This window comes from Gymnoscopelus microlampas, assembly GCF_963454915.1.
Source record: "Gymnoscopelus microlampas genome assembly, chromosome: 22".
Classification (NCBI taxonomy): Eukaryota; Metazoa; Chordata; class Actinopteri; order Myctophiformes; family Myctophidae; genus Gymnoscopelus; species Gymnoscopelus microlampas.
Window position 1 is genome coordinate 32,239,572 of NC_139959.1, and position 25,536 is coordinate 32,265,107.

At 41.5% G+C, this 25,536-nt stretch overlaps 1 protein-coding gene across 3 annotated transcripts in view; it reads left to right on the forward strand.

Annotated features, from left to right (window-relative positions):
• Window positions 1-16,272, forward strand: part of LOC311039312 (vasoactive intestinal polypeptide receptor 2-like) — a 56,109-nt gene extending 39,837 nt beyond the window's left edge. Inside the window, exons 5-14 of one of the 3 annotated variants that reach the window (XM_084049101.1) lie at window positions 834-931; window positions 1,224-1,362; window positions 5,043-5,193; window positions 8,210-8,270; window positions 10,241-10,310; window positions 11,283-11,374; window positions 13,232-13,327; window positions 14,176-14,314; window positions 14,543-14,584; window positions 14,946-16,272. In XM_084049101.1, coding sequence (XP_083905227.1) covers window positions 834-931; window positions 1,224-1,362; window positions 5,043-5,193; window positions 8,210-8,270; window positions 10,241-10,310; window positions 11,283-11,374; window positions 13,232-13,327; window positions 14,176-14,314; window positions 14,543-14,584; window positions 14,946-15,119 — 1,062 coding nt within the window. In that variant the 3' untranslated portion in view covers window positions 15,120-16,272. The remainder of the gene's footprint in view (window positions 1-833; window positions 932-1,223; window positions 1,363-5,042; window positions 5,194-8,209; window positions 8,271-10,240; window positions 10,311-11,282; window positions 11,375-13,231; window positions 13,328-14,175; window positions 14,315-14,542; window positions 14,585-14,945) is intronic. The other 2 variants (XM_084049102.1, XM_084049103.1) reach the window with 2 other exon arrangements.
• The last annotated feature ends 9,264 nt before the right edge of the window (window positions 16,273-25,536 follow it).

Genomic DNA, 25,536 nt, shown 5'->3' on the forward strand with positions numbered 1-25,536 from the left:
CGCTATGAGTTTGTAGATCTGCTATTTTTAGAAAAATCCTGAACATTTTGTGCACATCTTTATACATTTTTAACTAAAGTCTTTGCTTCTGGGGGTCCCTGGAACAAAATATTTTTAGATGGGAGGGGGTCCACGGTCAAATACATATTATTTTGGGAGTCCTTGACAAGTTTGAAAACCATTGATAATATAGCAACATATAGCAGATAATATAGTTAAAAAAAAATATCCCCAGAAGCAAAGATTTGAGTTAAAAACTTTCGCTTTAAAAAAGTATATATATATTCAAACTAAAGATTTGCACACATTTTCACGATTTTTCTAAAAAATAGCCAATGAAATCTTAAAATGACACAGATGCGTTCCCGGTCTTAAAGGGTTAAAGACTCACTTTTAAGGAGGCGCCCGCGTACTGGACGACTCCGACTATTTAATGAGCACTGTCGTAACAGCGATGTCTGTGTTTGACAGGAGCGCATATTTTGGTATCCATCTTGTGCGCAGTGAGAGTGTGTGAATGCCAAAGCGGTTTTGAAATAAACGACCTCTGATCCCGCAGGCTATCAATTCAGGAGGCCTCATTTCCCCGCGAGGACAATGTTTTTTTCTTTGGTTGAAATATGTGCACGAGAGACTTTCTCTATTTTTAGACTGCGTCCATCTTTCTTTCTTCCTTTCTTTTTCTTTCTTTCATTCTTTCTGTCTGGCTGTCTCTGTTTTTTTTCTCGAAGGGTTCAAATCTACTGGTTCACTGAGATAGGGGTTTACATTGTTTTTAATACAATGTTTTGTGTGTGTGCGTGTGTGCGTGTGTGTGTTTGCACATTTCGCAGGTGGTTTTCTACAGAGTGGTGAAGATTTTCTACACTCTTGGACACAGCCTCTCTCTCATCGCCCTGCTAACCAGCATTACCATCCTCTGCCTGTTCAGGTACGCACACACGCACGCACGCATCACCCTTCAGTGATTGGCTGAGATCACTGTGTTTAGTTACAGTACCCTTCATGACACTATTTATTTATACTCTATAATCCTTACCTCATATCTGCAGCCTACAATGTGTGTGTGTGTGTGTGTGTGTGTGTGTGTGTGTGTGTGTGTGTGTGTGTGTGTGTGTGTGTGTGTGTGTGTGTGTGTGTGTGTGTGTGTGTGTGTGTGTGTGTGTGTGTGTGTGTGTGTGTGTGTGTGTGTGTGTGTGTGTGTGTGTGTGTGGTCTCTACAGGCGGCTTCGTTGTACCAGGAACTACATTCATCTGAACCTGTTTGTGTCGTTCATCCTGAAAGCTGTGGCTGTTCTGGTTAAGGACGCCATCCTGTTCTCACACAGCGAGCACGCAGATTGCAGCATCCAGCCATCACTGGTCAGATAACACACACACACACACACACAATCAGACCCGTTTAAATGAACAAATAGGCCTAGTGACTTTAAAAATGACAAATTGACATTTTGACCGAATTCTGTAACTATTTACTTACCTAAAAAGAAAATACACAATTGCATTGGCTTACATCACAATGTTGCCGCGCAACTCTAAAATTCTTTCAGATTTTGGGGGCATAATCACAATTTCTTTCATCACTATTACCATATCACTATTTATTTTGTCAATATCACATTATTGCAAACAGAGATAGGCTTAACATAGTAACCACTTAAACCCTCTATACTTAGTAAAGTTGATCTGAGTTGGCTCTATACTTTTTTCCCTTCTACACACCAGATCTCTCAGCTGAAAATAGCTTATCTACAAGCTCACAACACGCCGATGCGTTGCGAGCTTGTAGATCAGGTATTTTCGACGACTGTTCCCGCCAGAATAGGGATGCTAGGGTTCAAGTGGTTAAACAGTGTGCCCACCCACATGCACACATACGTACATAAACAAAAGGGTGCAGGCCTGTTCGTTGCACTCACTGTCTGGCACAGCTGTCCTACTGAAGAACACACACACACACACACACACACACACACACACACACACACACACACACACACACACCTAAAGACGGAGAGAGAGATACCCCGCCAGATGCAGAAAAACATGTTCACGCCTATGTCTCCTCAAGGCTAGACTACTGCAACGCGCTTCACATCTGGATCCCTAGCAAGAGCATCCAGAAGCTCCTGTACATTCAGAACAGTGCTGCTAGCATCCTGATTAGAGTACGGAAACATGAGCATAATATGCTCATATTTCCGTACTCTAATCAGGATGCTTGAATGGAGGATGGGTGTAATATTATTACACCCATCCTCCATTCACTCCACTAGCTTCCCGTCTCTAGGATAGAGTAAGGTCTCTTACCCATCAGTGCATCCACAGCAATGGTCCCTCCGCACCCTCAACTCCGGAAATTCCAACACACTGCATCCCCCCAAGACCAAGCTCTGCACCACGGGCAAACAGGCCTTCTGCTCAGCTGCTGCTCGGCTGTAAAATGCCCTCCCTGACTCTCCGAGAGCACCACAGACGTTTTTTTAAAGGGGACTAAAAACATTTCTTTTTAACAAGGCATTTGCCTAGATGCACTGGTTCGATGCCTTTGTGTGTTTAAACTTTTTTTTTGTTTTTTTGCTTTGTATAGTTGGGAGAGGGGGGTCTAGTGTCATTGTTTAAAAATATATATTTTATTTCGATTTTTCATACCATGAAGCACTCTGAGATTCGTTTCAAATATTAAGTTACAAGTAAAATGCATTATAATTATTAGTAGTTCTGCGTCAGTTCTGGAGAACAGTTTGCCAGTTTGACAATTGTTTCCTCTCACCGGCTTTTTCTCAGCACAAATACACTTGAACACCACATTGGTGCTGATCAGCAATGATAATCAGGCAATGTGCGTCAGCTATACTTGACTTCTGTTCATTGCAATTTTCCCAGGTGTTTTATCGGCACTTCTCCTCTCCGAGTGTGTCTCTCTTTTCTCCACTTGAACATTTCCCTAATAATCTGATGGCCCCACTTGACGATATGCCGAACGGAACAATTACCCTTGTCAAGTACCCATCTACATAATAAAACTCATTAAAGCCATGATCGGAACATTCCTGCCCGTCACACTCTGCCCTAGACTGAGGGTAGCAGTTTGCCAAAAGGCACTCGAAAAATATCAAAAAGACTAAAGACTCGGGCGGCAGTGGCTCAGGGGTAGAGTGGAACCGGAAGGTTCCCAGTTCGATCCCGGGGTCCTGCCCAGAATCAAGGCTATGATGGAAGCAGGTACCGACCGTACCTGCTTCCAGTCAGGCGCCATTGCGCGCATGTGAGGCAAACCTGGATCCGGAAATTTGGTGAAATACGAGAGCCAGCTGAACCAGCTTGTGAACAAACACCATTTCTGAACGATTGCGTCCTTTATCAGTTAGTCGGTTAAGGGAATATAAAAGAAGACATACTGTATCATAGGTTGTTTTCTAATCACTTGTTTTTTTGATGTGCACACATTTTATTGAGGCATCTAAACAGCGCCATGTATCGTTTCTGGCTCGGCAGTATCGCGAGATTTAGTTGTCAGGCGGTCAATGATGGACAGTCTTGCGATACTTTGGCAGGTTCAGTACTTTGTGCTCTTTACCTCAATAAACGTATACAGTGTACACATCGAAAAGCAACACATCAGAAAACTATGTGTGACTTTTATTTTTCCTGGACCGAGTATTTTATAAAGGTCTCAATCATTCAGAAAATTGTGTTTGTTCATAAGTTGGTCCACCTGCCTCTCACTGACAGTGACGCCAATGTATTCCACGGCTGCAGTTTGCCTCCCAGTGCGACAAATCTGCCGGCTGAAATAGGCTCTATGCACAGCAGCCTACTAATGAAGGCTCTGTTCCATTCTGGTCAAACAGAGTCAGGGTGCTGATATTGTGCATGTTGGCTCACTGGAAACAGTGATAATATAGTGGCTGCTGTGCATAGAGCCTGGATAGCGAAAATGAGGTAGATGACTGTACCTTCTTTTTAATTACCTTGCCCAGAACCAGGAAGCACTGTGGTAAGAACAGAGAAACAGTCAAACAAATAATAAACAATAATTCCAAACTTTTAACCATGGGTTGTATGCCGCCATATTTCGTCATACTGTAGTTTTAGTCAACTAAATTAACACTGCTCTACTGGAGTTATCTCATGTTGCTGGCATGGTTGAGCTGGCTGTGCAGAGAGCAGCACAGAGCAGACAGAGCTAGAGAGAAGACATGATGAAGAGCAGATGTACCGGCTCTGTGTAAAAACCATCCAGGTCCATCATAACATATTAAGGTGTCATTTGACTTTGTCTCTTGCCGATTTTTTTTTCGCTGGCTCTGCTGGCTCAGTGACAATTTTTTAACCACTTATACCCGGGCATCCGTGTTCCGGGGAATACGTTTGCATATAATAGCTTCCAAAGCGTCGCAGCAAGCTTGTAGATCGGCTGTTTTCAGCGAAGATATTCAATGTATCCATAAACTTAAGACACTTAGATTTCAGAAATAGTATGTGTGTTTCCTATACCCAACATGAGCTCTTTTTTTGGAGCAAACATAATGGTTGTAAAGTTGTTTTATAGGCAAAGTTTCAAATCAATGGAGGACAAGTACTCATATTTCCACTTTTTTAATTGCCAACACGTTTCGGCTATGAGCCTTCATCAGAGCATACTTGTCCTTATCTATACAATTAGTTATTTCCTCTGTTAACTCCATTAATGCCATATCTGTTGACCTGTTGGCTCTAAATCCATATTGGCCATATTGGATCTGATAGCAAGTTATGTTTTTCGATAAAGTTGTCTAACCTACCAATGAAAGGTTTCTCCAAGATGTTAGAGAATTGTCACAAAAATAACAGCAGATATACAAGCTAGCGTGGCACTCGGTGCCGCACTATGAGCTTGTATAGTAGAGACTTGTAAGTAGAGACACAGGTCTAGTAAAGTGATGCTTAATGTAGAGCGAAAACAGAAAATATACTAGTAATAGAGCCTTGAGGGTTTAAGTGGTGAAACATTTGCCCAAAATCCGTATGTCAGGCTTCATGTGGTTCATGTGTTCCAGGTGGGGTGTAAGGTCAGCTTGGTGGTCTTCAACTATTTCATCATGGCCAACTTCTTCTGGCTGCTGGTGGAGGGTCTGTACCTACACACCCTGCTGCTGGTCATCCACAGCTACGCCACGCACACTGCTGTCTACATGCTCATTGGATGGGGTAGGAAACAAAGACACACACACACACTCACACTCACACACACACACACACACACACACACACACACACACACACTCACACTCACACTCACACTCACACTCACACTCACACTCACACACTCACACTCACACACATGGGGCCTGTTCCTCAAAAGGGAATTAGAGCTTAAGCCTGGCTTTAACACCTATCCTGGCTTAATTTAGCCAGGATTAGGGCTGAATCGGTTCCTCAAAAGATGAATTAGCTTGAAGATTAGTTTAGCCAGTTCACCCTGGCTAAGTTTAGCCATGACCCGATTCCTCAAAAGAGAATTGAAGCAATCCTACCTTAGTTACCATGGCAATTTAGCTGTGAAGTTAGCCTGGTCAGGAGCAGGCTAACAGCCAAGCTTACTTAATCCAGTGCCTTGTTCTTCAAGTTTTTCCACAGTTAATTCAACACATGTGTTTGAATATGGACTCATTTTAATGACCTTGCATTCAAATAAAATGAAATAAATACAATAAGATATAATCAAATTAATTATATTACTGCAATAGTTTGTGACCATGAATCATAATTGTTTCACAATGACTTGTGATATGTCATTGTCACTCTGTTAACACTATAGTTCATATTGTTGTTAGATGTTTGATAATATTACAGATTTTTTTTTAATATTATAAAAAAAAGTCTACATATTTATTTATTTATTTTTACGGGTTTAAAAGAGCCTCTTCACTGAATGTAAGTCAATGAGGAGCATATTTTAAATTATCAATTTCTAGTCAATGGAGAAATTATTTTTTATTTCTTGTCCACCTTTGGAGTTACATCATGAACTACACAACCCAAACCTCTACCAAAGTGGTCTTGCAAATGTGGGGTTATTGCGTGTCCCCCCCCCGTACCGCCGCCCCCCCGTCCCCCGCTCATCCCGTTGCGGCCCCCAGTCGCATTACACCCCTCCGTCCCGTCCCGATGCCGTCCCGTCCCGTCGCGCGCACACACACACACACACACACACACACACACACACACACACACACACACACACACACACACACACACACACACACACACACACACTCTGTGTGTGCTTGCAATACTTTGCCACGCTTTCTCCCTGGATCTATTTATTGCGGTCGCGTTTCCTTTCTCGCTTATAATACATTTCACTTCCTTGTATGATTCCATGAGCTGCTGCAATGCTGCTGTTCAGCCACAGAGAGGAACGCTGCTCTGGTTTTGGACTCCATGATTGGTCAAGTTCAAGGATTCTGCTATCGACTTTCATGGTCTTTTATAGAAATACGTGAAGCTTGGCTTCATTATCCTGGCTCGACACAGCCTGGCTTGACAAGGCCTAGCTCGACAAAGTCGCTCCTTTTCAGCCTGGCTTTGCTTTGAGGAACGGAATAAACGAGGCTTATATGGACCCGACTTTGTCAAGTCTGGATTTGGCTTAAGTCCAGGCTTAGTTTATTCACCTTTTGAGGAACAGGCCCATGCACGCAAGCATGGGCCTGCTTGCGTGCACCCCCCCCAAGGTTGATGCCCTGTGCTTCAGCACCTAAAGCCCTTCCGTTAAGCCTGCACTGGCAAGCAGCATGTGCCACTCACACATGAGTACACACACACACACACACACACACACACACACACACACACACACACACACACACACACACACACACACACACACACACACACACACACACACACACACACACACACACACACACACACAGTTTGTGTTTATCTGTGCAGTCTCTCTCCGTCTCTCTCTCTGTCTCGCCCTCACTCTGTGTGTGTGCGTGCGTGTTTCAAAGTATCTCAAACATGAAAGAATGAATGTTTGTTTATTTCGAGCATTCATAAACTACAGAAATTCTAATATAGTACACAATAATAATGATGCATTAAAAACATTTAAAACAAAAGCAAAACACAAAATAATGCACAATAATAATGATCATAATTCCAATACAATAACGAATGAAGGAATGAAGCCTATGCTTATCTGGTCCTACCCCTATTTTTTACCATTTCTAAATCAACTTAAATCAGGTCAACATTTTATTAAAAAACTAACTGAACAGTACTGAACCCTATTACCATGTACCCTCAACGCCCCCTATTATTCTTCTCTGTATCTCACAATCATAATAATATTAAACTTTTTCTTAAACAGTGTAATAGTTGTACTTTATTTGATTTCATCATCCACAGAGTCACTCCACCAAATGAAATGCCCATGCCTTTCAAATGTGTACGAACATAAGGTTTTTCTAAATAATAATAATAATAAAAGTTATACCCACATTCTCTGTCATTAAATAGCTTTTGAATGTAACTAGGGAGTAAATTATTCTTTGCTTTGTACATTGTTAGAGCAGTCTTGAACTTGACCAGATCCATAAACTTAAGACACACAGATATTCAGAAATAGTATGTGTGTTCCCTATACCCAACATGAGGTACAATTCTCAATGCTCTTTTTTGGAGCAAACATAATGGTTGTAAAGTTGTTTTATAGGCAAAATTTCAAATCAATGGAGGACAAAGTACTCATATTTCCACTTTGTTAATTGCCAACACTTTTCAGTTTCGGCTATGAGCCTTCATCAGAGCATACTTTTCCTTATCTATACAATTAGTTATTTCCTCTGTTAACTCCATTAATGCCATATCTGTTGACCTGTTGGCTCTAAATCCATATTGGCTATCTATCTGATACAATTGTGTTTCTCGATAAAGTTGTCTAACCTATCAATGTAAAGTTTCTCCCAAGATTTTAGAGAATTGTCAAAGTAGAGACACAGGTCTAGTAAAGGGATGCTTATCCCCTGTTTTATATACAGGGATCACCTTTGCGGTTATATTGTTATTATCAATAAAATAATCAGGGTAATTATTATTTGCACACATAATGTATGTAAACATATAACATACACCTGCGATCTCCTCACTTCTCTCTCTCTCTCTCTCTCTCACTCTCACTCTCACTCTCACTCTCTCTCTCTCTCTCTCTCAGGGATCCCCTCTCTGTTTGTGGTGGTGTGGGTAATATGTAGGATATACCTGGAGGATACATGGTGAGTTCCTGCACTTCCTGTCGTGACATCATCGGAGTGAGAGTATTTTTGGAACGTGTTGTTGTATTATTACAATACAGTAGGGTTTGGAAACCTTAGACACAGTTGGCACAGGAGAGGGTAATCTCTGGCACACTGGTAAGTGTGTGAGAGATGATCTTTCCTTTAACACAGGGGTCTTCAACGTTTTCAGCCCAAGGACCCCCTAGCTGAGAGAGAGGTGAAGCAGGGACCCCCATATTGTATAAAATTGTGTTTCAGATTCAACTTTTTTTGTTTACGTGGTCTGCTCTTTTTTTCCCTCTACACCTATACCTCTTTGCCAAAAATAGCCAATCTACAAGCTCACAACGCCTCGCGCTGCTATTTTTGGCTAAAGTTCTCCTCAGAAATGGGATGCTAGGGTTATAAGTGGATAAGGTAAAAAGAAATAACATATCACAAAAAGATTTGGCGGACCCCCTGTATTAACTCTGAGGAACCCCTAGGGGTCCCCGACCCCCTGTTGAAGACCCATGCTTTAACACATTCACTGCCAGGTATTATTTAATTCATTAATACGCTGGTGCCAGAGTTTTTTACCTTATATTGATGATCTTTGGAGAGCCGCTGAAGCCACGACGTGCACACGGATGTAAACAAAGAGTGTCTGGGGGTGGGGGGAGGGTCTCGTCTATCCACCGGAACGAAAACATTTTACCGCGATCGGCCATTTGGTTGCTATCGCCTGTTGAACATGGCTCGTTTTCACCAAATAAAGAAGAAATCCGACTAGATGTGTTTTCTACAAATCCTAACATAGGATTAGGACGGAAGTGACGTTTTTTTGGGATGACATAACATCCGGCCATTAAATGTAGTCAATTTAAAGGAGACACACCATGAATTAAAAAAAAATATTTGATATTTAATATCATATGGTGTATGTCCCTCAAATCATTTTCAAAAGGTTTGAGCCTAAATCAACACTCAGATATACTCATCCCAAGTCAATTCTCTCAGGCTTATAAAGCACTTTCAGCTGCAATACCAAAACGTCCTGTTGGGCAGAGGGGTGCTGTACTGCGGTACTGAGCAATTCTGTCTGTCAAAATACATGGGCAGAAAGTTTGGTGAGGTAAGCAAACTTGCCATTCTGAGATGGCCTGTTTAGACACGCCCATTCTGAAAATCTCTGAAATGAGAATGAATGACTGAATGTTAAAAAAAAATATTTTTTGGGGTACAAGAGACACTGGGGAGCGCAAAAAATACAAAAAAAAAAAAAAAAAAGTGAAATTCATGGTGTGTCTCCTTTAAGTCCTGTTGCATCTGTATGCAAATTACATCTTGCACATAATCCTTCCTCCTATTAACGTCGCCTATGCTATTTCGTTTTGTGTAGCCTACGTCACATGCCAGCTTTTGATCACCCTGCTGCAGTTCTGGCTCAGAGAACAATGGCAAAACAATGGCAATTGAAAGCTCAAATAGATGTTTGGGCATACCAGCTACGCATGGATAAATATGTTTTTGTTTATGTTCATGTCGTGAAAATGTTTTTTTGCTGAACATCAAGTGACCTCTGACCTCTGACTGATGAATAAGATATGGTGGGAGTCTGGGATATAGGTGGGGTTATTGCTCTTGAACCAAGATCATTACAATGTCCTGATGTGAAGGATAATGTTATGTATTTGGACAATCAAAATCTGTTGGAAATATTTTTATTTGAATGTGGTGTCATATTTATACTTAATGTTGATATCCATGGCACACTGACCATCAAGTAAATAAAAACATGGCACTTTGTTTCAAAACGGTTGCCGACCCCTGCAATACAGGAATGAGGAAAGCATGCATTTTACTGAATGTAGTGTACGTGACCATCGTTTAGCGTTGGGCCGCTAAAGCTTTCAAGATTTACAAGATTCACAGAAAAGGTTGGGAACCGCTGCCCTGCAATATTTCTGTCTGCTGTATGTTTGCAGGTGCTGGGAGAAAAATGAAAAGCTCATACCTAAGAGAGTGATCAACTGGCCCATCATGGCCTCTGTTATTGTAAGTCTTATAGACCAGGAGCTTCAGCCCGAGTTGAAGAGACATTTGGTGCTTCTCTATTTATAGTCCAAAAACACATTATGAATTAAAGGGGTGTTTTCCTTTAAAACACATTTTAACATCTACTCTGGCTTCTGTGTGCCCCCCAGACCGTTTTCAAGTTGTTTGATTCAATATTTAGATATTTGATATTCATTAGATCTGACATGCCCCACTCCTATATGAGCCCATTCAACTTCAAAATCCACGTTAAACATGTTAGACTCATGGTTCTGGGGTCTGATATTGTCCTTCTAATGCATGAGGGGGCTGTGCTCTTTCAAATACTTTTTTCATTTTATTTTATTTCTTTTTTTGAAAATGACCAATTGAGAAGAAATATCCATGAAGAAAAATCCTGCATACTGCTCTTGCTCAGCAGCATACATTTTATTCAAGCATTGACATAAGAAATTCTTAATGAAGGGGACCACAGAAGCAACAGATGAAAATAATGGACAAGATGTTGACTTATATAATGCACAGATGTGTGTGTGTGTGTGTGTGTGTGTGTGTGTGTGTGTGTGTGTGTGTGTGTGTGTGTGTGTGTGTGTGTGTGTGTGTGTGTGTGTGTGTGTGTGTGTGTGTGTGTGTGTGTGTGTGTGTGTGTGTGTGTGTGTGTGTGTGCGCGCGTGCGCGTGCGTGCGTGCGTGCGCGCGCGCGTGCGTGCGTGCGTACGCGCATGTGAGTGGGTGATGGGATAAGAACTAAACTTTACGTGTGTGTGCATGTGGATAAAGAAATTGACACATGTGTGCATTCATTCACACGTGTGTGTGTGTGCGTGTGCGCGCGCGTGTGTGTGTGCGCGCGCGCGTGCATGCATGCGTGCGTGTGCATGTGAGTGGGTGATGGGATAAGAACTAAACTTTACGTGTGTGTGCATGTGTGTGTGCGTGCATGCGCGTGCGTGTTTCTTGTCTTTGTCATCAGATCAACTTCCTCCTGTTCATCAGCATCATCCGCATCCTTGTGCAGAAACTACGCTGCTCTGACGTCGGCGGTAATGACCAATCACAGTACAGGTACAATCCTATATTGGACAATAAAAAATAAACGAAAACAAAGTAACGGGGAGTCATTTTTCCATGTCCAACCAAATACAGGTGTGGTCTTAAGAGACAGTCACGACTACAACAACACACAATCCTTTAATCCATAGAATGCTGTCGGCTCTGAACAGACTGCCTGGTTGATATATTCCTAGACACGGCTCATATTTCAAAACAGGTCACGTATGCATATGGATGAAAAGGTAGTGCTAGCACATCCACTTGAATGCCCAGGTGCAGGACAAACAACAACATAAAGGAAAATAAGGTCTGCACACAGGTAGAATATGCTCTACTGTTTTTATCGCGTTGAACGTTTCGATCAAAAGATCTTAATCAGGAATTCTCAAGTACAGATTTCTGATCCACAGGAACCCTTACCGCCCCTAATATCCTGGGGCGAACCTTTAGGTGAAAATAAATCTACAAGCTCACGGAATGTGTCCCGCTGCAACTCTGTATAAGAGATTTGGTGTAGAGGGCGGGGGGAGGATGGGGCCTAGTAAAGATGTCTGCATGGGGACAACTAAGTATATAGGGTTTAAGTGGTTAACCCATTAAAACCGGGAAAGCATCTCTGTAACTTTAGATTTTAACCACTTAAACCATTATTTTATACTTTGGCTATTCAAAAATAGCAGATCTACAAGCTCATAGCACGACACTTCGTGCCGCACTATGAGAATCATGAACGTTTTTGCAAATCTTTAAATATATATTTTTTTAAAGCGAACATTTTGAACTCAGATCTTTGCTTCTGGGGGTCCCTGGAACAAAATATTTTGAGATGGGGGGTTGGCGGCCAAATACATATCAATTTGGGGGTCCTTGACATGAAAACGTTTTTCAGACTTTTTTTCGGGAGAGATCTGATGTTAATAGTGTTAGAACACTGCAACATGTCTGTCTTGAATGCGCTCCACCCTAAGTCTTGCTTTTGCGACATTTCTGGCGCCCGACCGGAAGTGTTGCAAAAGCAACCGGAGGAGCGGTGCACGCGCACTGCGTGCATGCACAGGAGGGGGGGCCTTTTCCGTGTCTGTGCCCAGGGGCCTGTGTTCTCATAATCCGCCTATGCCTATCACACCATTCAATAAGCTGACTGACCTGCCTTCTATAATTACTTTCGTCATCAATATCTCTGCCAGGCTGGAAGGCAGCCTGGCCGTCTGTGTGTCTTTGTGTCTGTGTGCAGCTAATCTCGCAAACCAAGGCTCCTTCACGTTTAACCGTAGGTCATACAATCAAATTGTTTCCCACTGGATTCCTGGGATCATGATGCAGCTCCCTATGTAGGCCACGACCGTTTCCGAACTCGGTGTTCTACCATTTTGCATTGCAAAGTCCATTGTGCTCGGATCCAGATACGTGTTGGCCAGTCATCGGTCATGTAAATGTACCAGAACCCATAGTTAGATCATCCCTATAGGTTCGCCAGGAATATGCCTTTGCATATAGACTGCACCACCACCAAATGTATTTCTGTCTTTTCAGAATATAATGTAACTGTATTGGTTTCTGATACCGTGAAAATGTGAACATTATGTTGATGAGCAAGATGCTCTACTACATGTACTTTGTTTCTAGAACTAAATACATTTAGATGTCAAATTATTAGCCCTTATTATTAGCCCTTACTTTAAGGAGTACCTGCATAAAATGTGGCAACACTGAGTACATGAACTGTCCAAAACAAAAAATGTAATAGGAAATCGAAATCAAAGTTATCTTATTACAATTATCCCGAGTACAGATGGATGATACACAGTAAGTTGCTGTTTCCGTTGACCATGACGTTACATTGTTCTCTTTTTCCCCCCCTCTAATCAGACTCATTTCTCCCCTGCTGACGACCAAGGCCAATGATGAGCTTGTCATAGCGCAAAACTGCAAAACATCCTTTCTCCCTTGCCTCCATCATCTTTGGTAGTAGCTCTTTTCTCCTTAGTCCGTCAGCTTCTGTGTAATCCTCGTTAATGAATATCATTTGTACCTTTTGAGTTTGTTTGCGTTCCTTAGCACTGCCCTTCAACCTTAGGAATTGAACAACTATGGAACGCAGCCTGTTCTTAGCTCCTCTTGTGTTAGAGCTTAGCTCCTCTCGTGTTAGAGCTCTGGGATGAGGTCCCACTGCGTTACGTTTCGGTTGAAATGTCCAATTCTTTTCGTTTTCTCGTCGTCCTTCGCCGGTCGTCGATATCCTAGATGCCACGTCTTTCCACCGGATCCTGTCGGCCATTGCTGATTTGAGATTCAATCCCCCGGCCAGGTCATAGAAAAGACTATGAAATGGGACCCTACGCCACCTTGCTTGGCACTCAGCATCAAGGGTTGGATTGAAGCCCGATTGCGACATACTGTACTGTCATGTCCAGTGGGTGTACTTGTACATCAAGCTGCCTCATGCTACAGAAACAGGAGGACAAACTGAGCAGTGTTTGTTTTTGGGACCATGGTATCATGTGTACACAGCAGATGCATATGCATATGCAACAGTTGACACAGATATGGGGGGCCAAACCAAGGTGAGCTTTGTGTATTAACACGAACCAATGAATATTCTGTGTGTTTGTGTGTGTGTGTGTGTGTGTGTGTGTGTGTGTGTGTGTGTGTGTGTGTGTGTGTGTGTGTGTGTGTGTGTGTGTGTGTGTGTGTGTGTGTGTGTGTGTGTGTGTGTGTGTGTGTGTGTGTGTGTGTGTGTGTGTGTGTGTGTGTGTGTGTGTGTGCGTGCGTGCGTGCGTGCGTGCGTGCATGCGTGCGCGTGCGCTCTCCAGGCGCCTGGCCAAGTCTACTCTGCTACTGATCCCTCTGTTTGGCGTGAACTACGTGGTGTTTGTGTATCTGGTGGAGACAGCTGACAAAAGCATGGAGAAATATAAGATCCTGTTTGACCTGGGCCTGGGATCTTTCCAGGTAAAATCTGTCCATTTTATTTGTATTTAGTATAGCCCGACCGATGCATTGGTTTGGCCGATATATCAGTTATTATTTGACTTAATGGTATTAAGAACTGTTTGTGCATCGATTGATGCTGTTAATGTCACAAATTGAAATAAATACCTAAGAATAACATGGCCATGTCATTTTTTCGGCTGCATTATAAAAATAAAGAACATTTATTTTATGATGTTTATGATATAGGGTCTGGTGGTGGCTATCCTGTACTGCTTCCTCAACACTGAGGTATGTCAACACGTGCATACACAGCCCCCATATGCCTGCTTACACACACACACACACACACACACACACACACACACACACACACACACACACACAACATTTAATCATTTCAGCACGATTTACTACGGTGTTGCGTGCCAAAAATAGCCAGTCTACAAGTTCACAATGTGTCGCAGCGAGTCGTGAGCTTGTAGATCTGCTATTTAGGCATGCAACACCGTTGTGTGACGGTATAGACGAATCCACAGTCATAACTGCAGTGTCGCGGTGTGGACACCGCAGCTATGACTGCCTACCGGCAGCGCGTCTGTACATTAAGCATTATTCTGTTGCTCAGGGTGTGTTTGTGTGTGTCCATAAGGTTCAGGGTGAGTTGAGGCGCACATGGAGAAGTTTATCACTGAAGCGCTATGTGGGCAGGGACTACAGGCTGCACGCCATGTCTGTCAGCCGCAACGGTGGAGAGAACTCCTCCCACTTTCCCCGGAACTCCAGAGCCCAGTCCATCCTCCAGACTGAAACAACAATGTTATAAAACTACAGGGACCACAATCCATCACACCAAACCAGGATGCAGGACCAGAAATACTAGGATGGGACATCACACCGAACTGGGAAGGAGGGTCAGAAATACAAGGATTGGACACACTCGAGTCATTACACCGACACACTCATCACACTGAGGAAGTAAGGAACTAGAACACTCTAGTCTAGCGCCTCTCAGTTAATTCGTCCAGAAGAGACAGTGGACCCTAACCTTGTTTCATTTTTAAATGGTGGTCCTATGCAGAGCAACAGGTAGGTATAGGTTACCTAGGTGATGTCATGGGTCTGATTGCGGCTTATGATTTTGTATGTCGTAATGTATCCACTCACTCTTTTTTGCTCTAGACTAGCACAAATGCCTTAAAATTACTCTGTCTGTCTGTCTCTCTCTTTTTTTTTAAGGAAACCTCTGTCTGTCAGTCAGTCAGTCACTCTGTCCACATGTGAGCTCAGTGGGTTGAGAAATGTATCTGAACTTACACACGGGCATTGACCATTTGCATACGCAGATTACGCACACAGTGAGGAAGCCCGTTTTTCTTTTTCCCAAAATGTAAGCTGATTATTAGCGTTTTTGTGTAAACACAAGATATTCGGAGTTTGGGCTATGGTAACTGTTGTCATGGTTACAGCCTCGCAGGCTATGGGATCTCTAGCCGATGGCTAGACACTATACCACACAGAGAACGGCAGGACACGCAGACGCTGCCAACTTATGAGGGACTTTCATGTAGGGCCTGTGTCCACACACATTGCGTATTGAGCGGGAGGGCGCTCAATACATCTTCATAGCACTAGCACGCAGATTCACACGTGCAATGTTCGAATACAGCTTGTGTTATTAGCACACATAGCTTAGCTGAAACAGCTTAAACATCAACTTCTCATGGTCGTGGGTGGCAACGATTCCATGTCGGGTCATAAATGACCGGGTTGTCACACACACGCCAACAGGATTAAATCACTCTCCATCACCGAGTATGGACTAGTGTGTGTATGTATAAATATGTCACAGTATGATTGGAAAACCAGTCAAATTGCAAGGGGTGCCCTCGTTTTCACCGACGGAGGCGCGCCGTCTGAAGGTGACTTGAGCCACAAGAGGCACCACCGAAGTCGTTGCGAAGTCACCTTCAGCCGACTCAGCCTTTTGTGTGTGTGTGTGTGTATATATATATATATATATATATATATATATATATATACTGTATATATATATATATATATATATATATATATATATATATATATATATATATATATATATATATATATATATATACTGTATATATATATATATATATATATATATATATATATATATATATATATATATATATATATATATACTGTATATATATATATATATATATATATATATATATATATATATATATATATATATATATATATATATATATATATACTGTATATATATATATATATATATATATATATATATATATATATACATACATGTACATTTATATAATAATTGTATATTCACTGAATGCAAATGTGTATCCAAGGAGACTTAAAGTGACTTAAACCTGCAACCGCAACCCTACTCCATCTACAAGTAGCCATGAAGTCACTTGCTGGCCAATGAATGATACTTGTGGGTGTGATATATTGTTAGGTCATTAATGTGGAACAAGGGTCTGTGTATGGGGGAGTGGGGTGGGAATGTTGCCTTCTAAATAGTACGCTTGTGACACGTGTTATGTTTTGTATAAAATGTGTGTAGTGAACAATGTTTTGGTGGTTCCACTCTTTCATTCTCTCTATCCCACACACATTTATTGACAGGGGGAAGTGGGTTTAGTCTGTGGTGTCACAGTGACAGATGGCTACTCAGAGGAAGCAGGATTTGGCCGAAGACAGCAGAGACCATACCAGTCTAACCTGACGTGCAGAACAGCACACACACACGCACGCACGCGTGTGCGCGCGCACACACACACACACACACACACACACACACACACACACACACACACACACACACACACACACACACACACACACACACACACACACACACACACACACACACAACCAACATTTAGCCTGTTTGCAAGAACAACAAGAGAGAACCAAGCCTTTACATTGCTGAGATTCTATTCCCTATTCTATCTACATTTATCTGAAAATATTGAAGAATATCTCATAATGCGAGCTCTTAGAACTGCTATTTTTTGCTAACTCTGAAAATTCTTGGGCGAGATAAGAGTTTCACCTTACATGCCCTGACAGGTTGAAAGTGGTAAATTAGAATCACTGTTCACGGTGTGTGACGACAGCTGTTTCCTCCAAACATGTTTAAAGTGTACATTTTACAACTACTTGCAATTTGTCCACTACAGTGAACAACGTCATTGTGTAAATATTTATAGATATTTGTATAGGGGCCGTTTTTGCCATGTTCGCTCTCGTTGAGCATGCGTTCCAACGTTGCTCAGTGAGCACTTTGTCTTTTCATGTCAGTTTACGACCAACTATGACATCATGGGGTCAGAGGTCATCATCCCATTCTCTTCCATGGTAAACAACACTGTTGCGCTCTCTGAGACCGTAACACATCAGACACTATACACAGATCCACGCTGTGTCTCATTATTATAACCGTCACTGTCGGCCAGAAACCTCCATATTTTAACTCTTTTTCGTAAATGAATGCCCTACTTGATCATACTACAGGGAAAGGCTTTGATCTTGTTAAATTTGAATCCTGAAAAGTAAAGTAAGTTTAGGATATATGAGGTTTCCACCGACAGAGACGACCATCCGTGCTTTTGAAAGGTGTAGTCGCGCAGGTGTAGCCTAAGTGCTTAAAGGTAGGGTAAGTGATAATAAGTGTTAAATTGATCTATAATATTCTGACAATACACATTGCTACAGAGAATTTGTTCAGTAAGGAGTCTCCTTGTCTCTCCAGCTCTTTGGTAGATAGAGAACACATTTTCAGGCCAGGATACCAATACCAAGAACTCACACAGGACAAACAAGTGAAATTGGAAGTGATGACTCAAAGAAATGAGCAGCCAAAATTGGAACTGTAACACTAAAATGTAAGCTGGGTACTCTCTCCTGATTGGCTGAAGATTTGCAACCCACCTGAAAATGTATTTTCATTTTATTAACACTCGCATGACTGCAGCCAGCCCATTCCCCAGAGTCACTGAACAAACACTCTATAGCAATGATTACCATCATGTAGTGCTTAAATCTTTTAACAAAAACTTTCTGTTTTCACCCCAAAATAACACTTACTTAATAATTGTCCCCCATCCTGATGAAAACACATATAATATTGCTTGTATTTGACTGCACATGCTTGCGTGACAAATGTTGTTTGGTTTCAATTCTAGGCCTAATTTTATAATTCTATGGGGTTGCAAAATCAGGATGGTGGTAGTCCACGTTTTCTTTTTCTTTACTTAAATTTTATTTGTAAAAATGTTATCATGTTTTCTGCAATCTTTTACATTTTGTTGGTACTTAGTTGTGTTGTTTGTTTCAGGTTGGTATAGTTTAATTTAAAAATAAATCAACTTAGAGTAGGTAGTTAGTATATCGTTCCACCTATGTCACCATCCGCTGTGTTGTGGCTGCCCCCTACTGGTGATTGTAGGGTTGTGCAGCGCCCTGCACAATCATCCACACACGCACATTAAAACCTGGCACTTAACCAGTAATACCACAGTCTTGTAGGCTACTGTTAGCCACTGAGTAGCTCCATTGTTCACGGCTACCAGATATTGGTAGTCGTAGGTTGCTTATTTGAGCTTGCTTCGTAACATTGTCTAAAAAGGAACGTTAGACAATCAAGTTGTCTGAGTGAGTTGTCTGACTGAGCTCCATAGTCTGCCATGCTGCAGGATTCATCCACAACCTAACCCCACATTACCAGACTTTTCGCAGGCAACATATTAAAGGCATGGATCGAGTCATCGAGATGCTTTGGCACTGTGCAGATATTGTAAAGTACAGGCACATCATGCAGACCTCATTCATAGACAAACATAAGCCAACAAGATCATTGGAGACAAACAAATGAGAACATACAACCGCTCCTTAACCAAAAAGGCCATTCAGGTTTATAATGATTTTACACACCCTCTCTTCACTCATCATTTGAGCTATTACCATCAGGCAGGAGGCTTAGGGTCCCGTTAACAAACAAACAAAAAAGGTACAAGAATTCATTTGTGCCATTTGCTGTGGACATTTTAAATAAGAACATTCTAAAATAACCCTCTCACCAAACCCCTACAGCCCATGATCATTGTTGCTGATATGGGAATTCATATTGTATTGCATTTTATGTATTTTATGTATTAGTTGTGTAGTTTGTATACTGCATGGCCGAGTGCCCGAGGTAGCTTAACATTTTATGTTCATTTTAATGGACAAAAAAATTGTCTTTATCTTAATAAAAGAAAAGCAGCAGCGTTAAACGTAACATTCCCATATTGTATGTGGAGAGGTGGGTGTCACAAACACCCTGAGTGGATGGTGGCTGGTGACACGCATCAAAACATGCTGTTGGTAACATAACACAAACACATCACAATAATATTAATAGTATTAATAATACTTTAAAACAAATACTTAAAATCAATAACATACAAGCCTGTCAGATGTTTTGATGTTGTGAATGCAAATCCAAGGTCAGCGAACTCACCTTATATATTAACACTAGAGTTTCGGGGGGCTACGCCCCCCTCAACCCCAGCCGCGCATGGGGCCCAGCGTGGGCGCGTGTATATTGGGGTACCCAAGTCGCCGGAGTGAAACTGTCCAAAAGAAAAAGAAGAAAATAAAAAAAATTGGGAAAAAATGTTAATATTGATTGTTACCTTGGTGGTCCGCGGACCCCCTGGTGGTCCGCCGACCCCCTGTGAGTGTTGGGACCCCCGGGGACCCCCCTGGAACATGGCGGAGCCCTTCGGCTGTTTTTTTTTTTTCCATGCACGGTTTGCTTGTTTCTGTCGCTTGTTTTTTAAAACCTGGCATGACTTGGCAACCCGACTGACATCACTGATGTATCCTTGGTATTTGTACTTCCGGGTTGCATAATGATGACATCACTGTCGAGTCCTTTGATGTCATGAACCTAGGCTGGTTTGTTTACCAGATGTACCAGGGCAACGTGCAGTGCTGTGGCCGTCGGCGTTTGTTTTTGTGTTTGGGATGAACATGGCACGTGAAGGACGGACATAGGATGTCAAAAAAAATCGATTCATGAATAAATCGCGATTCTTAATGCCACGATTTTAAAAAACGAATCAAAATATTAAAATCGATTTTTTTTTATTAAAAAAAAAAATATATATATATATTTTTATTTTTTTAATTCTTTTTTTATAAGTTAGTACCTTTTTCACTGGCAATTTGTCTGAAATCAATGTCAGAAAGACTGACTGACATGATCTGGTTGCATTGAAGTGTATGATTCAACTTTTCATGTTTTATATTATATTAAAATGTTCTAGTATAATTAAAGCAAAGTGATTTGGGGCAGAGAATCGCAATAAATTGCAGAATCGAATATCAATTAATCGCAGAATCGCAATTTTAATCGAATCGGCACCCTAGAAAATCGCAATAAATCGCAGAATCGAATCGAATATCAATTAATCGCAGAATCGCAATTTTAATCGAATCGGCACCCTAGGAATCGATTTTGAATCGAATCGTGAGGTAAGTGAATCGTGACACCCCTAGACGGACATATTGTGATTGAGACATGAGTGAAGTGAAAGTAACGGCCTGGGTGGAACAAAGGAGGTACGTAAGAAGGGGGGGGGTTGAAGCAAAGGAGCTGCGTGTGTGTTGTTGTGGAGGAGATGGGCAGAGTGCAATGGCGGCCGCTCGTGTTGTTTCGGCGAAACCCGTCGCCGTTCGGTGTCGGTGGTGTGCACGGTAAACGGTACGAAACTGTTTCACCGTCCGTTTTGTCCGAAATGTCGTGAGTGGAATAAATGATGTTGCGACGTGGAAACTGTGAAGTGAGCAATGATAGGTGCCCTACGCCACCCGTAAATTGTGAAAGTCGGCCGTGGCTAGTGTGTTGATGACATGTGCTATGGCGCCGTTGTGTTTACTCGATGACAGAGCTGTGGCTATAGCGTCAGCGGCGCGCGGAAGTAACTTGTCGTTTATATAATTAGATTACGCTATACATAACTTTACATTAAAGGACAACTTTGTTTTTTTACAACCAAGGTTTATGTTTTAGATTGTAATTAAAGTAAATAAAATATGAGTGTTAACATTTTTAAATGTACTGCTTTCTATAGTTTTAGCAATTTTTGTGATATCTTTTACAGTGGGCGGGGGCATTCTGTCCAGTAGCTTAATATGTCTTTTTTTACACAATAACCCGGCGTTTTCTTTATTATTATTTACAGTAGCTCTTCTAGCCCCCAATAACTCACATCTGGCCATCAAAGACCACAGGACCTTTTTTATTGTCCAGTAAGAAGATTAGATGGCTATGTTCCATTCTTCATGTTGACCAGCAGGGAGAGCTCAATGTCTATATAATATGCAAACTAGCTTCTTTCAGCAGTCTAGTCTTGATTTAGTTCACGCATGGCCCCTGCCACTTATCATGAAACTGGAGGCAGGCAAGAGAGTAGTAGCATTGGCCAAGGTACAACGCCTATTCTCATACATGTTCCACGAAAGTCACGTGATTTGACTGATAAAACTGTACACCTACAGTAGTGAGAAATGGACCGGCCCTAACACTCAACACGCAACATTATATTTCCCAGTAAATGTGAGGGTGGTCTAGGGTGTTCCCAATTTTGAATGGTAATATATTGCTACGAGCCGAGGCTCCATCTGTTGAATATGTTGAACAGTGATGACCAGTATGTGCTTGATCTTCTCTATTATTGGACCTAAAAAGACGCAAGGTCCCCCTGGTGTGTGGTTCTGATCCTAGCTTCCTAGGCTTCAAGAGGCCAGACTTAAATGATCTGTAGTGCTGGGCTGAAGTTACCTTGGAGTGCAGACCATCTCACAACTAGGCTACAGATGTAAACTTTTTGTTTTTATCTTTGGTAGCCTAGGGCATGAGCACAAGTTGGTTGTGAGGGGCTTACAAATGGCCGGCCTCCAAAAGGAGGGCCTAGCAGTTAGCATTAAGGTACTGCTCAGTATCAGCTAAAGCCGCTCAATTTGGAGGAGGCGTTGTTTCCTTTATCCATGATGTGTGTGTGTGTGTGTGTGTGTGTGTGTGTGTGTGTGTGTGTGTGTGTGTGTGTGTGTGTGTGTGTGTGTGTGTGTGTGTGTGTGTGTGTGCGTGTGTAGGGGTCAGGTCATACATAAGAGGAAACAATTATTGGAAGTTTCCATGGTAATCAGACGCCTCGGATGTGAGTTATCGTCCTACTGGTGACTCTGCATCTTAATGTGAATCAGCAGTTCCTGTATACTGCTTGCTTTCTAAGTTGATTCATGGGTGTCCTTGTCATAGATTAGGTTCAATTAAATTTTATTATAGTGCCGAATCACAAGTTGTCTCAGAACACTTTACATAATAGAGCAAAGATTGGAAGTTGTCCCACCTGCCTTGAGCAAACCTTTTTTTCTTTTTCTTTTTTTGCAAAGGTGGTTACTGGCTAAAAAAAACTCCCTTTTCATTGGAAGAAACCAAAGGCAGAGCCAGCCTAGGGTGGGCAACTAGAAAAGGCTATTTCTGTAGAAACTCCGCGGGCTCGCTGAAAACACCGGCAAAACATCAATGGAATAGAAAAGTCATTATTAGTGCAAGTTCAATCACTTCAATGAATGAAAATAACTTAATAAAATAAATGTATGTATGGGGAAAATACATACATTCTCTAATCTGTGAATCTAATGTGATTAATGTAACCCCTACTTCAGTCAGGGAAGTCTAGGGCTGAATGTGACATATATTGAGACAAATATAACTTTGTACAAATATTGGTCATTTGCCAATACATTATTTTGTGAGATAAATGGATTATATTTCACATATAGTTATTCTATTCTTGTACAATATTAAAATAAAATCATCCTTAACCTTCAAGTTAAATTCATTATTTCAGTGGACTTAAGTCCTTGTTTTTGTTTTTTGGCCTTCCTGCCCTGGCATTTGGCCTTTGTGCCCTCAAAACAATTACAACACCAAAGGCCAAGTGGTCTTGCTCCTAAAATGTCAAAATTCCAGGCCTGGTTGAAGTTATTATAAAGTGTTACCATTGTGGATACATTCAGTGAGTGCAGACCAGGTGGCAAGACATGTTAGTTCTTGCTTTATTTTGATAATGGCAGCAGGTGTGCTGGTTGCAGAGAGAAGAGAGTCAAGGGGGATCCGTACAGACAGTGTTGCAACAGTGATCAACACTGACTGTACACAGGCTAGGGAGGGTCACGCATTTTTGACTGGTTACTCAGGGAGGGTCTTGGAGAAATGACTTCTAGCAGATATGATGAACAGTCCCTTAGTAGTGACTGGTTGATCATGAGACCAGAGTGATTGTCTATTTTTTTTAAGAACTGATGACTGTAATCTGCTGAATCAGATAAGAGTTATCCTCAGTTCACACAGACAGACAGTAACCGTAAACCTAAAGCTAGCAGGATTGTGAGATATCTGTGATCGGCCAAAAAGAAGAAACAAAGTGTGACTTAAATTGAGTTTGATGTAGTACAAGTTCATGTTTACCCATACCTGTCCTTATATATTGAGCAGATGTGCGTCCTCTGCTTGCCTTTTTTGACCATGGGTGCTCAGCTAACAATTAATAGATCAACTTGTTCAACTTGCTCTGATGAAGGCTATACACGCCCAAAACACATTAGCAGCTGGACAAATAAAGTAAATAAATATGTGTTTTATAACATTTAAATTTGTATTACGTCCAGTATTATCATTGTTATTATCTTGTTTTGTTGTAATTGTTATTGTTAGCACAGTCTGTGGAGCATGAGTGAGAGACAAATAAACACTTGAGTCTAGAATATCTTCAATCTTGAATAAGATAAGATACACATTTATTTCATCCCCGGAGAAAAATCTAGGTGTCAATACTGTTCTCAACTGGCAAATTATTTTGTAAATAATTTACAATATCTGACTGACAGTCCACATAGGTAGGATATGGACAGTAATAGCGTTGGCTTTGTATTGATGAAGCCAAGTAGGATGAACGCCTAGTTCTCTTTCCATTCTTCTTTGAATGCTCTGTTTTCACTGTCAACTTTATCCTCTTTAGAGTCTAAAGTTTAGACCTTTGGATTAAATAATTCTCTCATGTTTAAAAGACAATCCAAAAGTGTGTTTCACATGCCTTAAACAATACCAATACAATTGAACCATGACGGAGGTCTTTTTCGAAAAGGATAACATTTTCTCTCTTTTTTTCCCCCCGTTTTAACTAAATTTCCCAAAAGTGCCACATTAGAGGATGCATGCTTGCACAAATTATTACAGAACAGAATTTATTTTTAATTAACTTTCATAGCAATATAGTTATTATTGTATATTACTAGAAGTACGCGTCGTTCACTTTGCAGTGCCACCTTACAGGCACCTCACAGTGTGAGAGAGAGTTTTGTGCTCTCCTAAATCCACGGCAGGCTTTGAAAGTACCCACTTCAGAAAGAGGTGACGTGCATCACCTCTCCAATGACCAAAACCCACTATGGAAGCCGTCGAACTGGTGCGATCTGACGGCATCCTAGAATTTATAGGTAGGATGTGATGTCATGTGATGTCATGCTGTCGTGAGATTACATCACACTGGCGTTGTCATCGTGATGTCAGATTACGTCACACCGTCACACTGGCGTCGCATACGGACAACCGACATGGCGCAGGATTCAAATTGTATATATATAGAAGGTGATTTGTCATATGCTACAGTTCCTAAAAAGCTGAAATTGTAACAAGTCCTTTAGAAAGTAGCATAATTTGTTCCTGTTCAGTGGAAACCCCTTATTTCTAATAATTGGTGTCACACAAGGAATGAAGTGATCACTTTCATCACTTCCGTCTGGTTTCGTTTTTTCACACTTTTGGAGAATCCCCAGAACACCCATGGGACCATGGTTTCACAACGGAAAAGACCGTGACCTAACGTTTGAACCTAAAAAGGAAAATGCTGACAAAAGTGTTTCCTATTGGCAAATACCAGACAGTCACACTTGCAAGAAACTTCCTCACTGATCATCACTCATTCATTCATTCATTCATTCAGATAGAGATGGACAGGGGGCCGTGACTAATTCAGAGGTTGAACTTCTGCATTTTCCAGACCTTTAAGTATCGGAGACACTTTCAAGACCGGCAGATCACTCTACTGACTCGAGGAGGAGAGAAGAAGATAGTATTTATTATTTATTTATTTAATTTATCGTTCATT